The sequence below is a fragment of the Pongo pygmaeus genome, chromosome 10, assembly GCF_028885625.2.
Source record: "Pongo pygmaeus isolate AG05252 chromosome 10, NHGRI_mPonPyg2-v2.0_pri, whole genome shotgun sequence".
In the NCBI taxonomy this organism is placed as follows: Eukaryota; Metazoa; Chordata; class Mammalia; order Primates; family Hominidae; genus Pongo; species Pongo pygmaeus.
In genome coordinates, this window is record NC_072383.2 from 27,473,959 (window position 1) to 27,488,545 (window position 14,587).

At 35.4% G+C, this 14,587-nt stretch overlaps 1 protein-coding gene across 2 annotated transcripts in view; it reads right to left on the reverse strand.

The window, feature by feature from the left end:
- ITPR2 (inositol 1,4,5-trisphosphate receptor type 2) overlaps window positions 1-14,587 on the reverse strand; it is a 512,913-nt gene that overhangs the window by 88,079 nt on the left and 410,247 nt on the right. For both annotated transcript variants that reach the window (XM_054443160.2, XM_054443161.2), the window contains exons 47-49: window positions 12,685-12,877; window positions 9,776-9,901; window positions 1,455-1,630 (exon numbers count right to left, since the gene is read on the reverse strand). In XM_054443160.2, the coding sequence (XP_054299135.1) occupies window positions 1,455-1,630; window positions 9,776-9,901; window positions 12,685-12,877 (495 nt within the window). The remainder of the gene's footprint in view (window positions 1-1,454; window positions 1,631-9,775; window positions 9,902-12,684; window positions 12,878-14,587) is intronic.

The following is a 14,587-nucleotide window of genomic DNA, read 5'->3' on the forward strand; positions in this document are numbered from 1 at the left end:
CTGTTAAAGTAGAGAAACATGGAGCTGGGAAGGAGTGAAGCAGGTAGGGCTAAACTTATAAATGTGACAACTTCTGCCCTCAAGAAACTTACAGAATAATATATTTGATATTTTACAAAATTCTTTACTGATAGACTTCTTTGTAGGTATAGTACACTTCCCTTTATTGACAATGATTGAGGATAATTGGTAATTTGGTTGCCTGAATGTTCTAGCTAATTGGGAGCTGTCAAATACATCATGTCTAATTTTTGAAGAATTGTAATAAAATAGAGGTCAGAAACACAGAAATATAGAATTGGTCATATTAGCTCAGCTTTATAATTCTTGAAAGTTTGGTTGACTATTTTATTAATTCATTTTAATAAATAAATAAAATAAATACATTTTATTTATTAAATATATATTTGCTAAATATTAGTTATTACGAAATATTTGCTAAATATTAAATATTTATTACTAAATAAATATTTGCTATATATTTTATGTGCAAGCCACTGTAAATATATAAGAATACAAAGATAATTGTTCACTCATTCATTCACTCACTTATTAATTTATTTATTTAGGAAATATTTACTGAGTACCTATAATGTTCTTGATAATGAATGATCAATCCTTAAGCATAGTAAAATGTAGTAGGGGAGATTAGTCCTAATTACAGATACCAGAATATAGGACATTATGTTAGAAACCCAGGAAAAGATTGAAAGTGCCTAGGTATTCAACACATAGATTAGCAATACTTATTTTCTTACCTGGCCATTTGTTATTTCATCAGCCTGATGGTTTTACCTTTTAATATCCCTGTATGGCTGTGCCATGCATAACGTTGACTAGTCCCTTTAAAATTGTATTTCTCAGGTAAAATTATTTCTATAAATGTATCACTTGCTTTTTGAAATACTACTACTCTGTGCTTCCTTATTCTAATATTTCAAAATTCGATCAAAAAATTAATCCTATCACTTTCATCAGTTTATAAAATTTTTTCACATAAAAAGAACCCAATTTAATATTTTTTCATATAGAAATCCTTTTTCTTAGGTCATTTGATGAAAGGTGCTCACTTTCAAAATTCTATTGAACATAATTTAATCTTTTTGGATGATTTAAGATGTCACTTTGGAATATTAACAATGGCTCAGTCATTTTTGTCAGTAGCTGTGGGTATAGGATGCAGAATGCATTAAAATTGGATTGGATTAAATTGATGGCAGAACTGGGTCATTCCCCAAATGTTACTTCTTAAATACAGCAATCTTTTACCTATCATTTTTTCTTTCACTCAAAATTAAATAAAAAAAGCACAAATTATGCTCTGGTTAATTTAGATTTATAATAAATTAGAATTCACCATGCATACATGAATTAAAAGCATATAGTTATATTTTTATATTTCATACATTTTTAAACTAATTCTGTAACAGTACAAAGCTAAGTAAAATACTTACATTAGCTGCACCAAGAAGTATTAATGTAGGCCCAAGACCTATTGTATATATTGATCTGAGCATTATTGATACAAGAAACGGCCAAATACCCACAGGCTTGGAGAAGAAAAACAGCATAGATGTGCAGATCGCAACTGCTATCCAAAGAAGAACCGAGAACAATGGAGAAAGTGTACCTGTAAAATGTGGAAGAAATTTATTGTTACTAAGAATAAAACTAAAAAATGCTAAAATATTTGCTGCTCTACTTTATATGCTATCATTAAGTCAAAGCCATAATCCACTAAATTTCAAAATGACCCCATCTATGTTCTTTATATTTCAAGGAAATGTCTTTGAACGCATTACTCATTATTACATTTCCAGAAAATTTGTGATTACTTTCAAGCTACTTAAATACTCACTAGTTAATGTTCCTTTTATTAAGTCTGACAATTGTTCATCTTTCTCTCATATGAGGATGATTTGCTAAATACTTTTGATAGACATCTCTCTCAGGAAACTTAATCCAAAATTTGTGATTAATGACCATTAGATATATAGCTAAATCATTAAAAAATTGAATTCATACCTTGTCTTGTCCTATTAGTATCAAGTTTCCATACTCTAGATTCCTCTGAAGAACCTAGTAGAATAACCTTTATAAAACAGACACATGCTTTAACTGCTAAATACACATGCATAGATATGTGTATGAGTATGTGCATGAGTGTGTGTATTTGAAGGCCAACTCAACTGCTAAATAAAATTTTTAGCTATTTACTCATCAGAAAATTCACATTCCAAATGTCTTAAAAAATGAACTCTGTTACACATAAGATTTCTTAGGAACTCCCCAAAAGAGAGGTTCAAAAATATTTTTTCTTTAATAAGTAGTACAATTCACTGACATTTGCACTGACATGTGCATTCAAGGAATCCTTCCCTGAAGGTCACGTGGTGCTGCGTTTGCAGAAGTAAATGAAGAGGCAACATTCTTGGGCTGATTGGATCAGCTCTGGGGCCTCAAATGCGTGTCTATAGGCTGACATAGAAAGGAAACAACAAAATGGAGATTTTCCACTGGTAAATATTCAATAACAGTCTTATTCTTTTGGCCACACCTCTTATCTTTATTTATAAAATTTGCTATTGCATGCAAAACACCTCAAGGGCTTGGTATGCATAGCTTTTGTACTGTCATCAAAACCCTGGGATTATCTGACTCCTTTAACGAATTCTGTATAAACTCTTAGTTCATAGTGTGTGCTAACATCTCAGAAATAGGAAGATCCTGTCAACTGTTAAAAGACAAACAAAAAATCAGATAATGAACAGCATTCATTTAGACATGTTTACTTTTGCAAGGTTTGTTCTTATCATGCTGTCTCTGAAAGCAAACAATGATGAAAGGAGCTTGAGAAGACAGATGCGATATTCTCCCTCACCAAATTTATAATCTGATAAGATTAATTTGGAGATGGGGAAAGAAAAAGGGTAAACTGCTCTGAAAGTTACCTGCAATTCCTGTCCTCTGGCAATGCTAACATACAGGTACCCTACTTGTGTTTATGATGATGTTGGCTTGTAAGCACTCTACATCTACCAAAATACAGGCTAACCACCAACTGCCTTGACCTCACAGATCTCAAAGAGCCATAGAGTAAATAGTGCCTTCAATTTTCTCTCTTGCTTACTGGGACTTGAGACTCCATCAGAATGTAAAATCTAAAAGGATGAGGGCCATCTCTAGGCCTGTCGCCATGCCTGTTACACAACAACAAATAAAAATTTGTTGATTGAGTAAATAAACAAAAATATATTCTGTGCGTTTGTTTTGAATAAATAACTAAGTCTCCAGTTATCAACTCCCCAAGTCATACAGCTGAGCTTTTAAGTTCACGAAAACTGACAATATCTTCAAGGCACATTTACAGCTGTCAGCCAGTTATTTGACTTTTCAGCATAATTCATAAGCAATGTCTCGGTGACACTCTTACTCTAGAATAATTTGGCATAGATAGTCACATTGCGCATTGTCACTAATTTCTGATACACCAGCCACCTCTTCACTATTCTTTCCAAGACAATATCTGGTTTGCTGAGATATCCCCTTGATCAAACAGAAATTATAGTCATGCACTTAAAATTGGGTGTTTGATCCCTTTGTGAAAAGAACTCAAAAAGTGTCTACTACAGTAGCTTGCACATAGGTTCATACTAAATATATATTTGTGGAATAAACTCAAAAGTTATTTAAAACAGCTATTGAAAATGATGTTTATAATTATCTTCTCTAAGAATGATCATATTGGTTTCTATCTGAAGATTCAATGCTAAAAAAGAACTGAAGTCTCTCTGACAAACTCTAGAGAAGACAGTACAGATTTTCTTTGAGTCTTGTTCTGTCGCCCAGGCTGGAGTACAGTGGCATGAACTCGGCTCGCTGCAACCTCTGCCTCCCAGGTTCAAGTGATTCTCCTACCTCAGCCTCCCGAGTAGCTGTGAATACAGGTGCCTGCCACCACGTCTGGCTAAATTTTGTATTGTCAGTAGAGTCTGGGTTTCACCCTGCTGGCCAGGCTGGTCTCGAACTCCTGACCTCGGGTGATCCGCCTGCCTTGGCCTCCCAAAGTGCTGGGATTACAGGCACAAGCCACCTCGCCAAGCCAACAGTACAGATTTTCAAAGCCATTCTTTACCCATTAACGGTGGGAAGGGAGGAGCATTTTCTCTCCTTAATACTCTATATACATGTATCCATTTTCTACAATAAGCATGATATTATTTTAATAATACAAAAAGTTTTATAATTTACCCTATATATTTTTAAATCTTAGAAAGTATGAAGTTTATCTTTTGTAAAAGAAAATTCAGAAAGCAAAATTGCAAACTTCAATCCAGTTCACATAATGGAGCTCTGCTATCTACCTCATGCAGACTCTATAGTTTCCTGTACAGAACATGCTGCTGCTTACTTCCCTGTTTCTCTCCATCCCTCTGCCTCCCAAGTAGCGTCATGAGGTCTTTCTGTTTCTTCTGCCTCAGTCCAGCTAAAGTAGACATCCACTCAGAAATCCCTGGGTGGTCTTTACTATTGTGCCTTATTCATTTCTTGGTCCCTTAACTGCACTGTGAACTCTTTGAGGACAAGGACAAGTTTACTAATCTTTGTATTTTTTAAAATACAAAGATTGTAAAATCTTTGTATATAACAGTGCCTGGCACATAGCGGCACTCCATCAACAGTTAAGTTGAAGGAATTGAAATCACCATGAAGAACTCATTTTCTTTAACACAAAGCACTTGATGGAAAAAAAGAATTACACTACAAATGTTAATATAATTTTTAAAAATCACATGCTATCTTGGTATAAGACATTCCCATGGCATCAGTTTTCTCCACCAACTAGTCTGCCTTTGCCAAATGAAATCCAGGGTAGGGATATCTGGCGTGGCAGCTGTCAGCTTCCGAGTGGACTTCCAGGCGATTCCCAGCATCAGCAGCTGCTGCTTCAGCCACAACTAGCGTAGCCTCATTCCTCAACATTGGGATGTTTCTTTTTTAGAGAAGCATACATTAAACAAACAAACAGCCACAAAAACCAATCAGCCAAACAAAGAAACCCAACCCAAAACCTTTAGCCATAAAAAATAAGCCATGTACTCCTGAACAAATTGAAACCAAACTCTTCAAAGCCTGGCAATTAAAGGAGATTCTCTATCTGCAGTAGAGGGTGAAGAGTGCCCAACAGGCTGGTCCTCTGAGAATTCTCTCTCCCTTAAATGTCTCCCTTTAGTTATTGTACCCCACTACTTGGTTGAAGAGGGAAACTACTCTCTCAGTTAATATCATAACCCAAGTGTGAACCAAATATTTGAGCACAAGAAACTCCTAGTAGTCCAGGTGTTCAGACTGGGAAATATAATTGGAGGAAGCATACACGGCTCATTCCCTCTGCCAGTCCCTCTGTTCTCACCACCACATTGGTACCAGCATGTATTAGGATCTGGGGTTGGAAGGTGGCATATTTTAACCAGAGCTCTTTTTGTGGTCCAAGACTTACCAGGTGATTTCATAATCAACTTCTATACCAAGTCAAGGAACTTCAGGGTTGGACAGAATCCTTACATTTATTATTTTTTTCCTTTTTAACTTTATCCTTTACCTAGATTCCCCAAATGTCAACACCTCATATAACTACATGACAATGATCAATATCAGGAAATTAACATTGATAGACCACTTTTACCATCTATCTAGTCAAAGTTAGTCAATTTCCCAATTTATGTCCTTCTTCTGAACCAGGGTCACACATGGGATTCAGTTGTCATGTCTCTTTAGTATCTTTCAATTTGGATAGTTTCTCAGTCTTTCTTTGTCTTGCATAAGCTTGACACCTTGAAGAGTACTGGCCAATTATGTTGTAGCATACCCCTCATTTGGGGTTTGTCTGAAATTTTCTCAGTTAATTCATTTTTGGAAAATGATGTTACATCCTTGTCGGTGACTGTATCAGGAGGCATGTGATGTTGCTGGGACTCATTACTGGTGCCATTAATGCTGATCACTTAGCTAAAGCGATTTCCCCCACTTTAAAGTTATTATTTTTCCTTTCATAATTAAGTATCCTGTGGGGAGAGACTTGTACATTATATATAGGTTATATACTTTTCATCATATAGTCACCCATTAATTTTAGCATCCATGGATAATTTTTACTACTGTGATGTTTGCCAAATGGTGACATTCTATTCCCATCATTCTGTCTATATTTTATTAATTGGAATACAATTATTAAAAAAGAGCTTTATCTTACCACTATCAACATGAACTCCTGGATTCTTATTTTATTCTATGGGAGATGATGTGTCACTGTCAATAATCTTTTTCTCTAAATTTTCTCATATTTGACCACCTGGAGACTTTTCAAGTTGGATCCTGGGTTCTCTGACATGTCTCCATCATTTTTAAGCACTTCTTGAAGGAATTCTCATCCATCTTTTATCTTGCCCGTCTCTAAATCACTTCATAGTGGCCCTGGCATACGGTCGTTCAGCCTGTTTGACCAAATCCAGCATCAGAGAAACTTCACCACCAGCACAGAGCTTTCCTTCTCCAGACAATTCTGATGGCCAAGTATGTGTAACAGTCTTAGCTCTGTTTCCTCAGCATTCCTAGCTATGCAGTGTGCAACAGATTAAGACTAAGCTAATCCTGACCAAAATGTTAACCTTATTCACGGAGCTATAATTAAATAACTCATCCAGAACTATAACCAGATGACCCAGACATAACCTTGGGGTTTGATATTGTCAAAATGGCAGCTCATGCCTTCCCTTCCCTCTAAGCACCCCATCCACTTAGATATCCTAAGCTGAGCCTCTATCTTGGTTACTGCTGTTAACTGCTATCCAGTCCTTTTCCAGAAGTAAAGTCTGCATCTGCACCTGATGATAGCACACCACGTCTTCCAGCCTTGTGTTTGCTAGTCCTATTTCTGGGACTAACAAACTTATACCTCCCACAACTAGGAGAAAATTGATGCCATGGGAATGTCTTATACCAAGATAGCATGTGATTTTTAAAAATTATATTAACATTTGTAGTGTAATTCTTTTTTTCCATCAAGTGCTTTGTGTTAAAGAAAATGAGTTCTTCATGGTGATTTCAATTCCTTCAACTTAACTGTTGATGGAGTGCTGCTATGTGCCAGGCACTGTTAAATATAAAGATTTTACAATCTTTGTATTTTAAGAAATACAAAGATTAGTAAACTTGTCCTTGTCCTCAAAGAGTTCACAGTGCAGTTAAGGGACCAAGAAATGAATAAGGCACAATAGTAAAGACCACCCAGGGATTTCTGAGTGGATGTCTGTTTAGCTGGACTGAGGCAGAAGAAACAGAAAGATCTCATGAGGCTACTTGGGAGGCAGAGGGATGGAGAGAAACAGGGAAGTAAGCAGCAGCATGTTCTGTACAGGAAACTATAGAGTCTGCATGAGGTAGATAGCAGAGCTCCACTATGTGAACTGGATTGAAGTTTGCAATTTTGCTTTCTGAATTTTCTTTTACAAAAGATAAACTTCATACTTTCTAAGATTTAAAAATACATAGGGTAAATTAAAAAACATTTGTATCATTAAAATAATATCATGTTTATTATAGAAAATGGATACATATAGAAAGTATTAAGGAGAGAAAATGCTCCTCCCTTCCCACCATCAATGGGTAAAGAATGGCTTTGAAAATCTGGTATTTCAAGTCCTTTTTCAACGACCAGATGCACCAGCAATATCTGGTGAGCTTATTAAAAAATACATATTTTTGGACTCTAATTACAAGGCAAATCTTCAGCCTCAGTTTCTTCATCCATAAGGATATTCTTCCTCCATAAGAATACAGATTTGTCAGGAAGATTAAGTGAAATGTATGTGAAGTGCTTAGCATTTTGCCTGACCCAATCTAAGTGGTGAACAACATCTGCTGCTGTTATTATTATCAGTATTACTATTATAACTATTATTGGCCAGGCAAGTATTACAAATACCATGTGTTCTGCTTCTCCTGAATGAGTAAAGAGCAACTGCCCAGAGGGGTGGCATTTCCCATCACTATTATATTTCATGTACAATAGATGGCAGCAGAGCCTACATACATTGGCTCCGGTGGTCAAGAAAGGGATATCATGGAATGGAACTCAAGGGAAATTAAGTCTTGTATGAAGAAGGGGCATGCTTCTTGTTATTGACATGCTTCCAATCCATGGAGAAAGGTCCCAGATTGGACACAAAAGGGTTAGCCTTCTACTCTAAGATCTGCCATTTTTTAGGCTTTCTGGGCTTCCATCTGTTCATCTGTCAAATGAGTGCTTGATATTAGATGATTTCCAGAATTGCTTCCATTTCTAAGATTTTATGCTTCTACTAACTGGGACTCTATAATCTTCTCAGCATTCTGTGTGAAGATGATATTGATTTATCATTCATGCTGGACTTCTTTCCTCCCAAGAGTTACATTCCTCTATGCTAAGAGTTTATCACCAAAGGAGACTAAACACAGTGAAGAGAAAGCCGTTTATACTTCCTGGTGTATTTGCAGTTGCTCTATGATGGATGGCCAAATATTTGCTATATTTTCACTGCTATTTAACTCATACATCCACTCCATTGCTTAATATTCTTCTTTTATTACGGGTAGCCTTCCAAAAACAGTGGTTATTCATGACTATTCAGATTACAGCTAAAGTTTAGAACTTTGATATCTATGTTACCTGTAATGAACCTGTAAAATAGCAAATGACTCTTGGACTCCCATTTCCTTTCCTGCCACCCCCAGTTCATCTGAAATAGGCTGAAATACCTATTGCTCTTATCATACTCTCTTTCCACAAGGCTTCCTTATGTAGTACAAATATGTACCTTTTAAACAGCAACCACCACCATCAAACTTTATTGAAGGTTTATCAGGTACTATTCTAAATGCTTTACCTATAGCATCTCATTAAATTCTCACAGTAATCCCATGAAATGATGAGATGCAAAAGCACTGCATGGTTATTATTAGCTGATTTCTCCATCTTTTCTTCTAAGCCATTCTTTCCATGCCCATTCCAAAGTTATTTACCAGATTGTAGCCCAAGCCTGGAACATACTTCCCATGCTCTCCACCAAACTTATACAAAACTTACTTCCCAAAAATCTCACGATTCAGTATATTTCTCATTTCCACCTAAAATGGTATAATTTCTCATTTTTGCTTTTGTATTATTAGTTTAATAATAGTTTCATGTTCAGTATCCTTTATTTCCTATTGTTATATTGTCTTATGCTGTTCACTTTTGAAACCTCAGATGATAAATATTTAATTATCTTAAGAATCCCTGACTTTAGTATAGAATTAAAAATTATTTCTAGATTACATATATGCTCACTATAGAAACCTCAGACAAGACAGAAAACAAAGAGAGTAAAATATAAATGCCAGGATTTAGGTAACAACAATTAATATTTGGGCACAGAACTGTCATTTGCATAATTGAGATGATACAGTATAAAAATGTTTGAGATCATAATAATTAGGTAGAAATGACAAATCTTTTCATTGCTTTATTTGCCAAGATATAATATAGCTCTAATAACAATTGTGTATATGAGCTTTTTAAAAAATAACAATTCTGTTGACCACACTTTTCTGCCTGTTCTATTTACTATCATACTCTACTTCCAACAAGTATAGAAAAATCCATTTAACAGGAATGAAATTATTCTCATTTTGAAGCTTTAAATAGTTAAGTGGGAACTTTAAAATATTTATATTTTAAGGAAAAATGAGCACTTGCCTTCATCGCCATCATCCCCAAATGGGTAGAAGAGAGCAACAGCTAAATTGATGAACACAGCCAGGTTGAAGGAAATGCTCCCCCAGAGAGAGATGTGGCTCGAGAACCAGAACAGTGCAGGGTTATCTAGGAAGCGAGAAGTGTAAAGGAACAGAACAGGAAAATACATTTTGGTTTCAACACATGAAGCTTACCAAAACAGTATCTTACTGAATGCATCATTTTTGTAAACTATTATAAAAACCTATTTAAATAAATATTTGACTTGAGTAAGTTTATTAAAAACAATCAGAACCATAAAGGAGTGAAATTTGATTTCTTCTTTCATCCTTCAGCCAGTTTAGGCCTAAACTACTGTAGAAGGGTGAGGAATTTTGCAATTGCTAAAGGTGGTCAGAAAAGGTGATTCTGTAATAATTCTCTGTAATCTATCTGCAGAGCAGTTTAGCAGTTGCCTGGGGTCCCTTTTAATGAAATGATATACTTCATTGTATAATTTGGTAATATTGATAAATTGGTCCCACTCCCATGCCTTAAAGTCAAGTAAAAAAACTCCAAACCCATAGCACAGATATATTTCTAATGAAAATTCCTATGACACAGTCACAGTTACCTGAAACTATGAAACCTAATCATGTGACATAGTACTCCTGACGGGGAACTAGTGATTTATAATATTATCTACATTTTAAACCTTAAATCTTCCTAAGAACTTGTTGGGTTTGAAACAGCAGAAGAAAATGAGCACTACAAAAAAACTGCTAATAAGTGGAACAGGCTTTGCTGAATATATTCAACAAAGGACTCTGTGTCTGTCATCAGAAATGAATTAGTAAATGCATCAATCGAATACAGTTTACATTAACCAAAAATCAGTTCTTTCCACCTCTGTTAAATAACTGAACAGATTTGTAATGCATGTAAGTTTGAATGACAGCCGAATCTACTAGCCTGCCCTGGGCACTCACATGGCTCCTATAGGTCTTGTCCATTCTCTAACTTTTAAAAACGTAACACCAGGAGTAAAAAATTGAAGTTAATCAAGGGGGAAAGGCACATTGATTTTCAAATGGAAATGATAAACTTTGTAGATATATCCTGTGAATTTCAACCTAGTGCCTATTGCCTACTTACAAACTGTACTTCTCTTTAGTACATTTTGTTTTCTTTCTCTTGGAAAGGAACATTCCAATGCCAAAATATGCTATGATTAGCTATGCCATTCAATTGACTAATGTATCATAAACTATAAACATCTGCATCTCCATCATTCCTGAATTAGGAGTCCTCATTTTTAAAGGTAGACTATTAAGACAAAATTAGAAGATACTGATGCATGTATTTGTAATAACAAATCCTCACTATTGAATCCACCAAATGAATTAGACTCTGCCTATAGCCTCATAACAAGCTGCTTCCAAATTTTAAAGTAAAATGTACATTGAAAATTATTTTAAGATTTAATTTTTGGTAAATGACAAAATACTTATTTTTTTAAAAGCACAGACCTCCCCAAAGCACTAGTTCAGTATTCAATTTATTGTCAAGAAGAAAATTTTTTTTTTGTTTTGTTTTGGTTTGGTTTTTGTTTGTTTGTTTTATTGAGACGGAGTCTCGCTCTGTCGCCCAGGCTGGAGTGCAGTGGTGCAACCTTGGCTCACTGCAACCTCTGCCTCCTGGGTTCAAGCGATTCTCTTGCCTCAGCCTCCCGAGTAGCTGGGACTACAGGCACGTGCCACCACACCCAGCTAATTTTTTATATTTTTGGTAGAGACAGGGTTTCACCGCGTTAGCAGGATGGTCTCGATCTCCTGACTTCATGATCTGCCTGCCTTGGCCTCCCAAAGTGCTGGGATTACAGGCATGAGCCACCACGCCTGGCCAGAAAATATATGTTTTTTAAATGCTCCAAATAAAATTGTGTCTTCATATGTATTTTAGACACCCAAAATTTTCGCTGAATTCCACAAGGCTCTAAAAAATGCTAAGGGAGAATAATTTTGATTTTTTTAAAAGCATTCTGTTTTAAAAGCCTGAAAATGCATACCACACCCCTATATCTAAAGATGATATTTCTCAAGCACCACTCAAATTCATAAATCATACCCACTAAAGTTCCTGAAAACTACCATAATGAAATACTGTTGAATAGAAGTATTGAGAACATATCCTGTTTGTCTAGAAAACTCTAAGGGACTCAAAAAGACCTACTCAAGCGTTTCCCCCATTGACTTTTGTGAAAAACTCATGAGATCCCTTATTTTGGAAAATAAACTAAAGTTTATTTAAAAATTCTAAAATTTTAAATTTTAAAAGTCAGTGTTTCCTAATAGACTTGGGACCTAAGAGATAAGTCATGGGAACTGTACTAAGCTGATTTTTAACTGGAATATTATAACATTGCTCTATTTAAGTACAAGTGTTATCACATGTATTACTTGTTTGATTTGGGGAGGTAAAGATATGTTCAAAGAAAGAATTACTCTCAGTAAAACATGAAACAATTCCCTCAATCACAGGACAATAGAGGAAGAGTGCACAGGAGCTGATGTCTCTCAGTCCTATTCACTGATAGGACAGTCAGGGCCCATTCACGGACGTCAAACCTGTGGCTGTTCAACATTTGAAATGTACAGCTGCAACCCTGCATTTCATAACATTTATTAAAAAAATAGCATCATCATGAAGAGTTGATGTAACTAGTTAGGGCTTTCTGTTTTCCTTAAGCTGCAGGTGTCTCGGCTCCAGTGGTAGACTAAGCGGACACTCTTAAGACTGCAAGTGATTTCAGTAACATCAGACTGGCAAGAAATTAAAAAACAATTTAAATGAGCTGCATCATGTGTCCCAAAGCACCAAATTATCTACCACTATGCACAATACTAACCATTTCAGTTTACTGTACTTACTCCTGATTTTCTTCTGCCACTTCATTTCATTGTAGAGATCTTCTGTTTGCTGGAAAAAGTCATTCACTTTACTTCCTTGTTCATCCCTTTCAGTTGTATTGAACACACGGCACTTGGATTCTCGAGTGAGGTATTCACATATATTGGGGACAGGAAAAACTATTTGTTCCATGGTCCTATCATGCCGGACAATCTGAAAACATTAATTTGCATTGTTTTTAGCCTTTTGGACACCTCAGCCTTAGACTTGCTTTTGTTTTTAACATGAGTTTACTGATAATGTTTTACGAATTCAGTTGTGAAAAAATGTGCCAACTTGAAGTATCTGAAGGAACCCTTTTTACTATACTACTTTGCATTTTTCTCTTTAAAAAAGAGAAATTAATTGACTAATATATCATAAACACGATACTTTGCTTAAAATAACAAAAACTAAAAGCTTTTATTCTTTCTGGGTTAGCATTACACTTCTGCCACCCATTTTTATTTTTGTGAAGTACATCCTAAAACTAAGACAGTCTTAATTAGAAAGTGATTGGCTGGGTAGCCTTAAATATAGCGCTTATGCTATTTGTATCTTGTTCTTAGCCTCTTCGTCCTAAAAGGGGCTGTTGGGTAACAAATGACATATTCAGCATTATGTGTCTGAACTCTACAGAGAAAAGTGCTTTATATCATTAAAATGTTCTCTTATGCATGGCAAAACATATTTTTGTAGGTACAACATCCATGTAAACATATACCCATATTTAAAAACTCATCATTTTTAGTCTCCCTTATTTGTTATTTGTGACTGTTTAACTTTAGACTAAAAAAAGGCTGAATATTTTCATACAGCTTTACTATGTAACAAGGGTTTATGTAGCCTAAATTTCAAGGTTCATATTTATGTACAGTGCCCAGTTCTCAGGAATGAATAAGGATTGGCTTAACCCAAAAGAGTAATTCTGCTTCCCTTTGCCACTGACTGGTGTGGTGGTGGTCACGGGCTGTACCTCTGGAAAGTGAGGCATAAAGATAAACCTCCTGAAAGGGCTTCCAGGAGAGATTTTGCTTCTTGGTAAAGGCAGAGAGCCATAAGAGACACACAAAACAACAACAACAACAAAAACCAAATACACAAAACCAAAAGTTTTTTGTTGTTGTTGTTGTTTTGGTTTGCCTGTACTCTCTTTCTTCTTGCTTAGAACAAAAGGGTCTAAGGGCATGATGCTTAGAATGCTAGCAGCCATTTTGCAACCATGAGGTGAGATAGTGTCAGCGTGATAAGGAACCTAGTATAAAGATGTGAAGAGTCTGCATATTTTAAGACATCACTGAGTCACTGAATCAATTATAGAACTACTGGTACTCCAGACTTCCCGTAAGATAAAATTTTACTATTTAAACAATTGTCACTGTGGTATTCTATTAAATTTGTAACTGAAGGTATCCTAAATGATATGTGATATATTCAATTACATACTAGAATACTGTCATAAAGCAAACTACATGAAATTTAGTAGGGTAAATAAAAATTCCTGCATATAGGTTACAAAAATCAATTGTACAAAATAATTGGACAAATTTGGTATGACAGGCAACCATATAAGGAAAAAAGGTTTCCTTGATTCAATAGTGTCAAATATTTTTTAAAAAATCTCAGGGTGCATCAAAGAAATCATGTCTAGATTATTATAAGCCAAGCTCTTCAGTCCTTTTATGAAATGTTGTTTGATTATGGTTGTCACATTTTACAAACAGCATGGACAAACTGGAGGGATTACTGAAGGAAATGGAGGTGTGTTAACTGCAAAAAGCCAGAGATGGATAATTTTTCAATACATTTATTCAACAAATGCTTATTCAGTCTTTAGGTGAGGCATGTTGGAGAAAAAAACAACATGAACCCCAATTGGTAAGA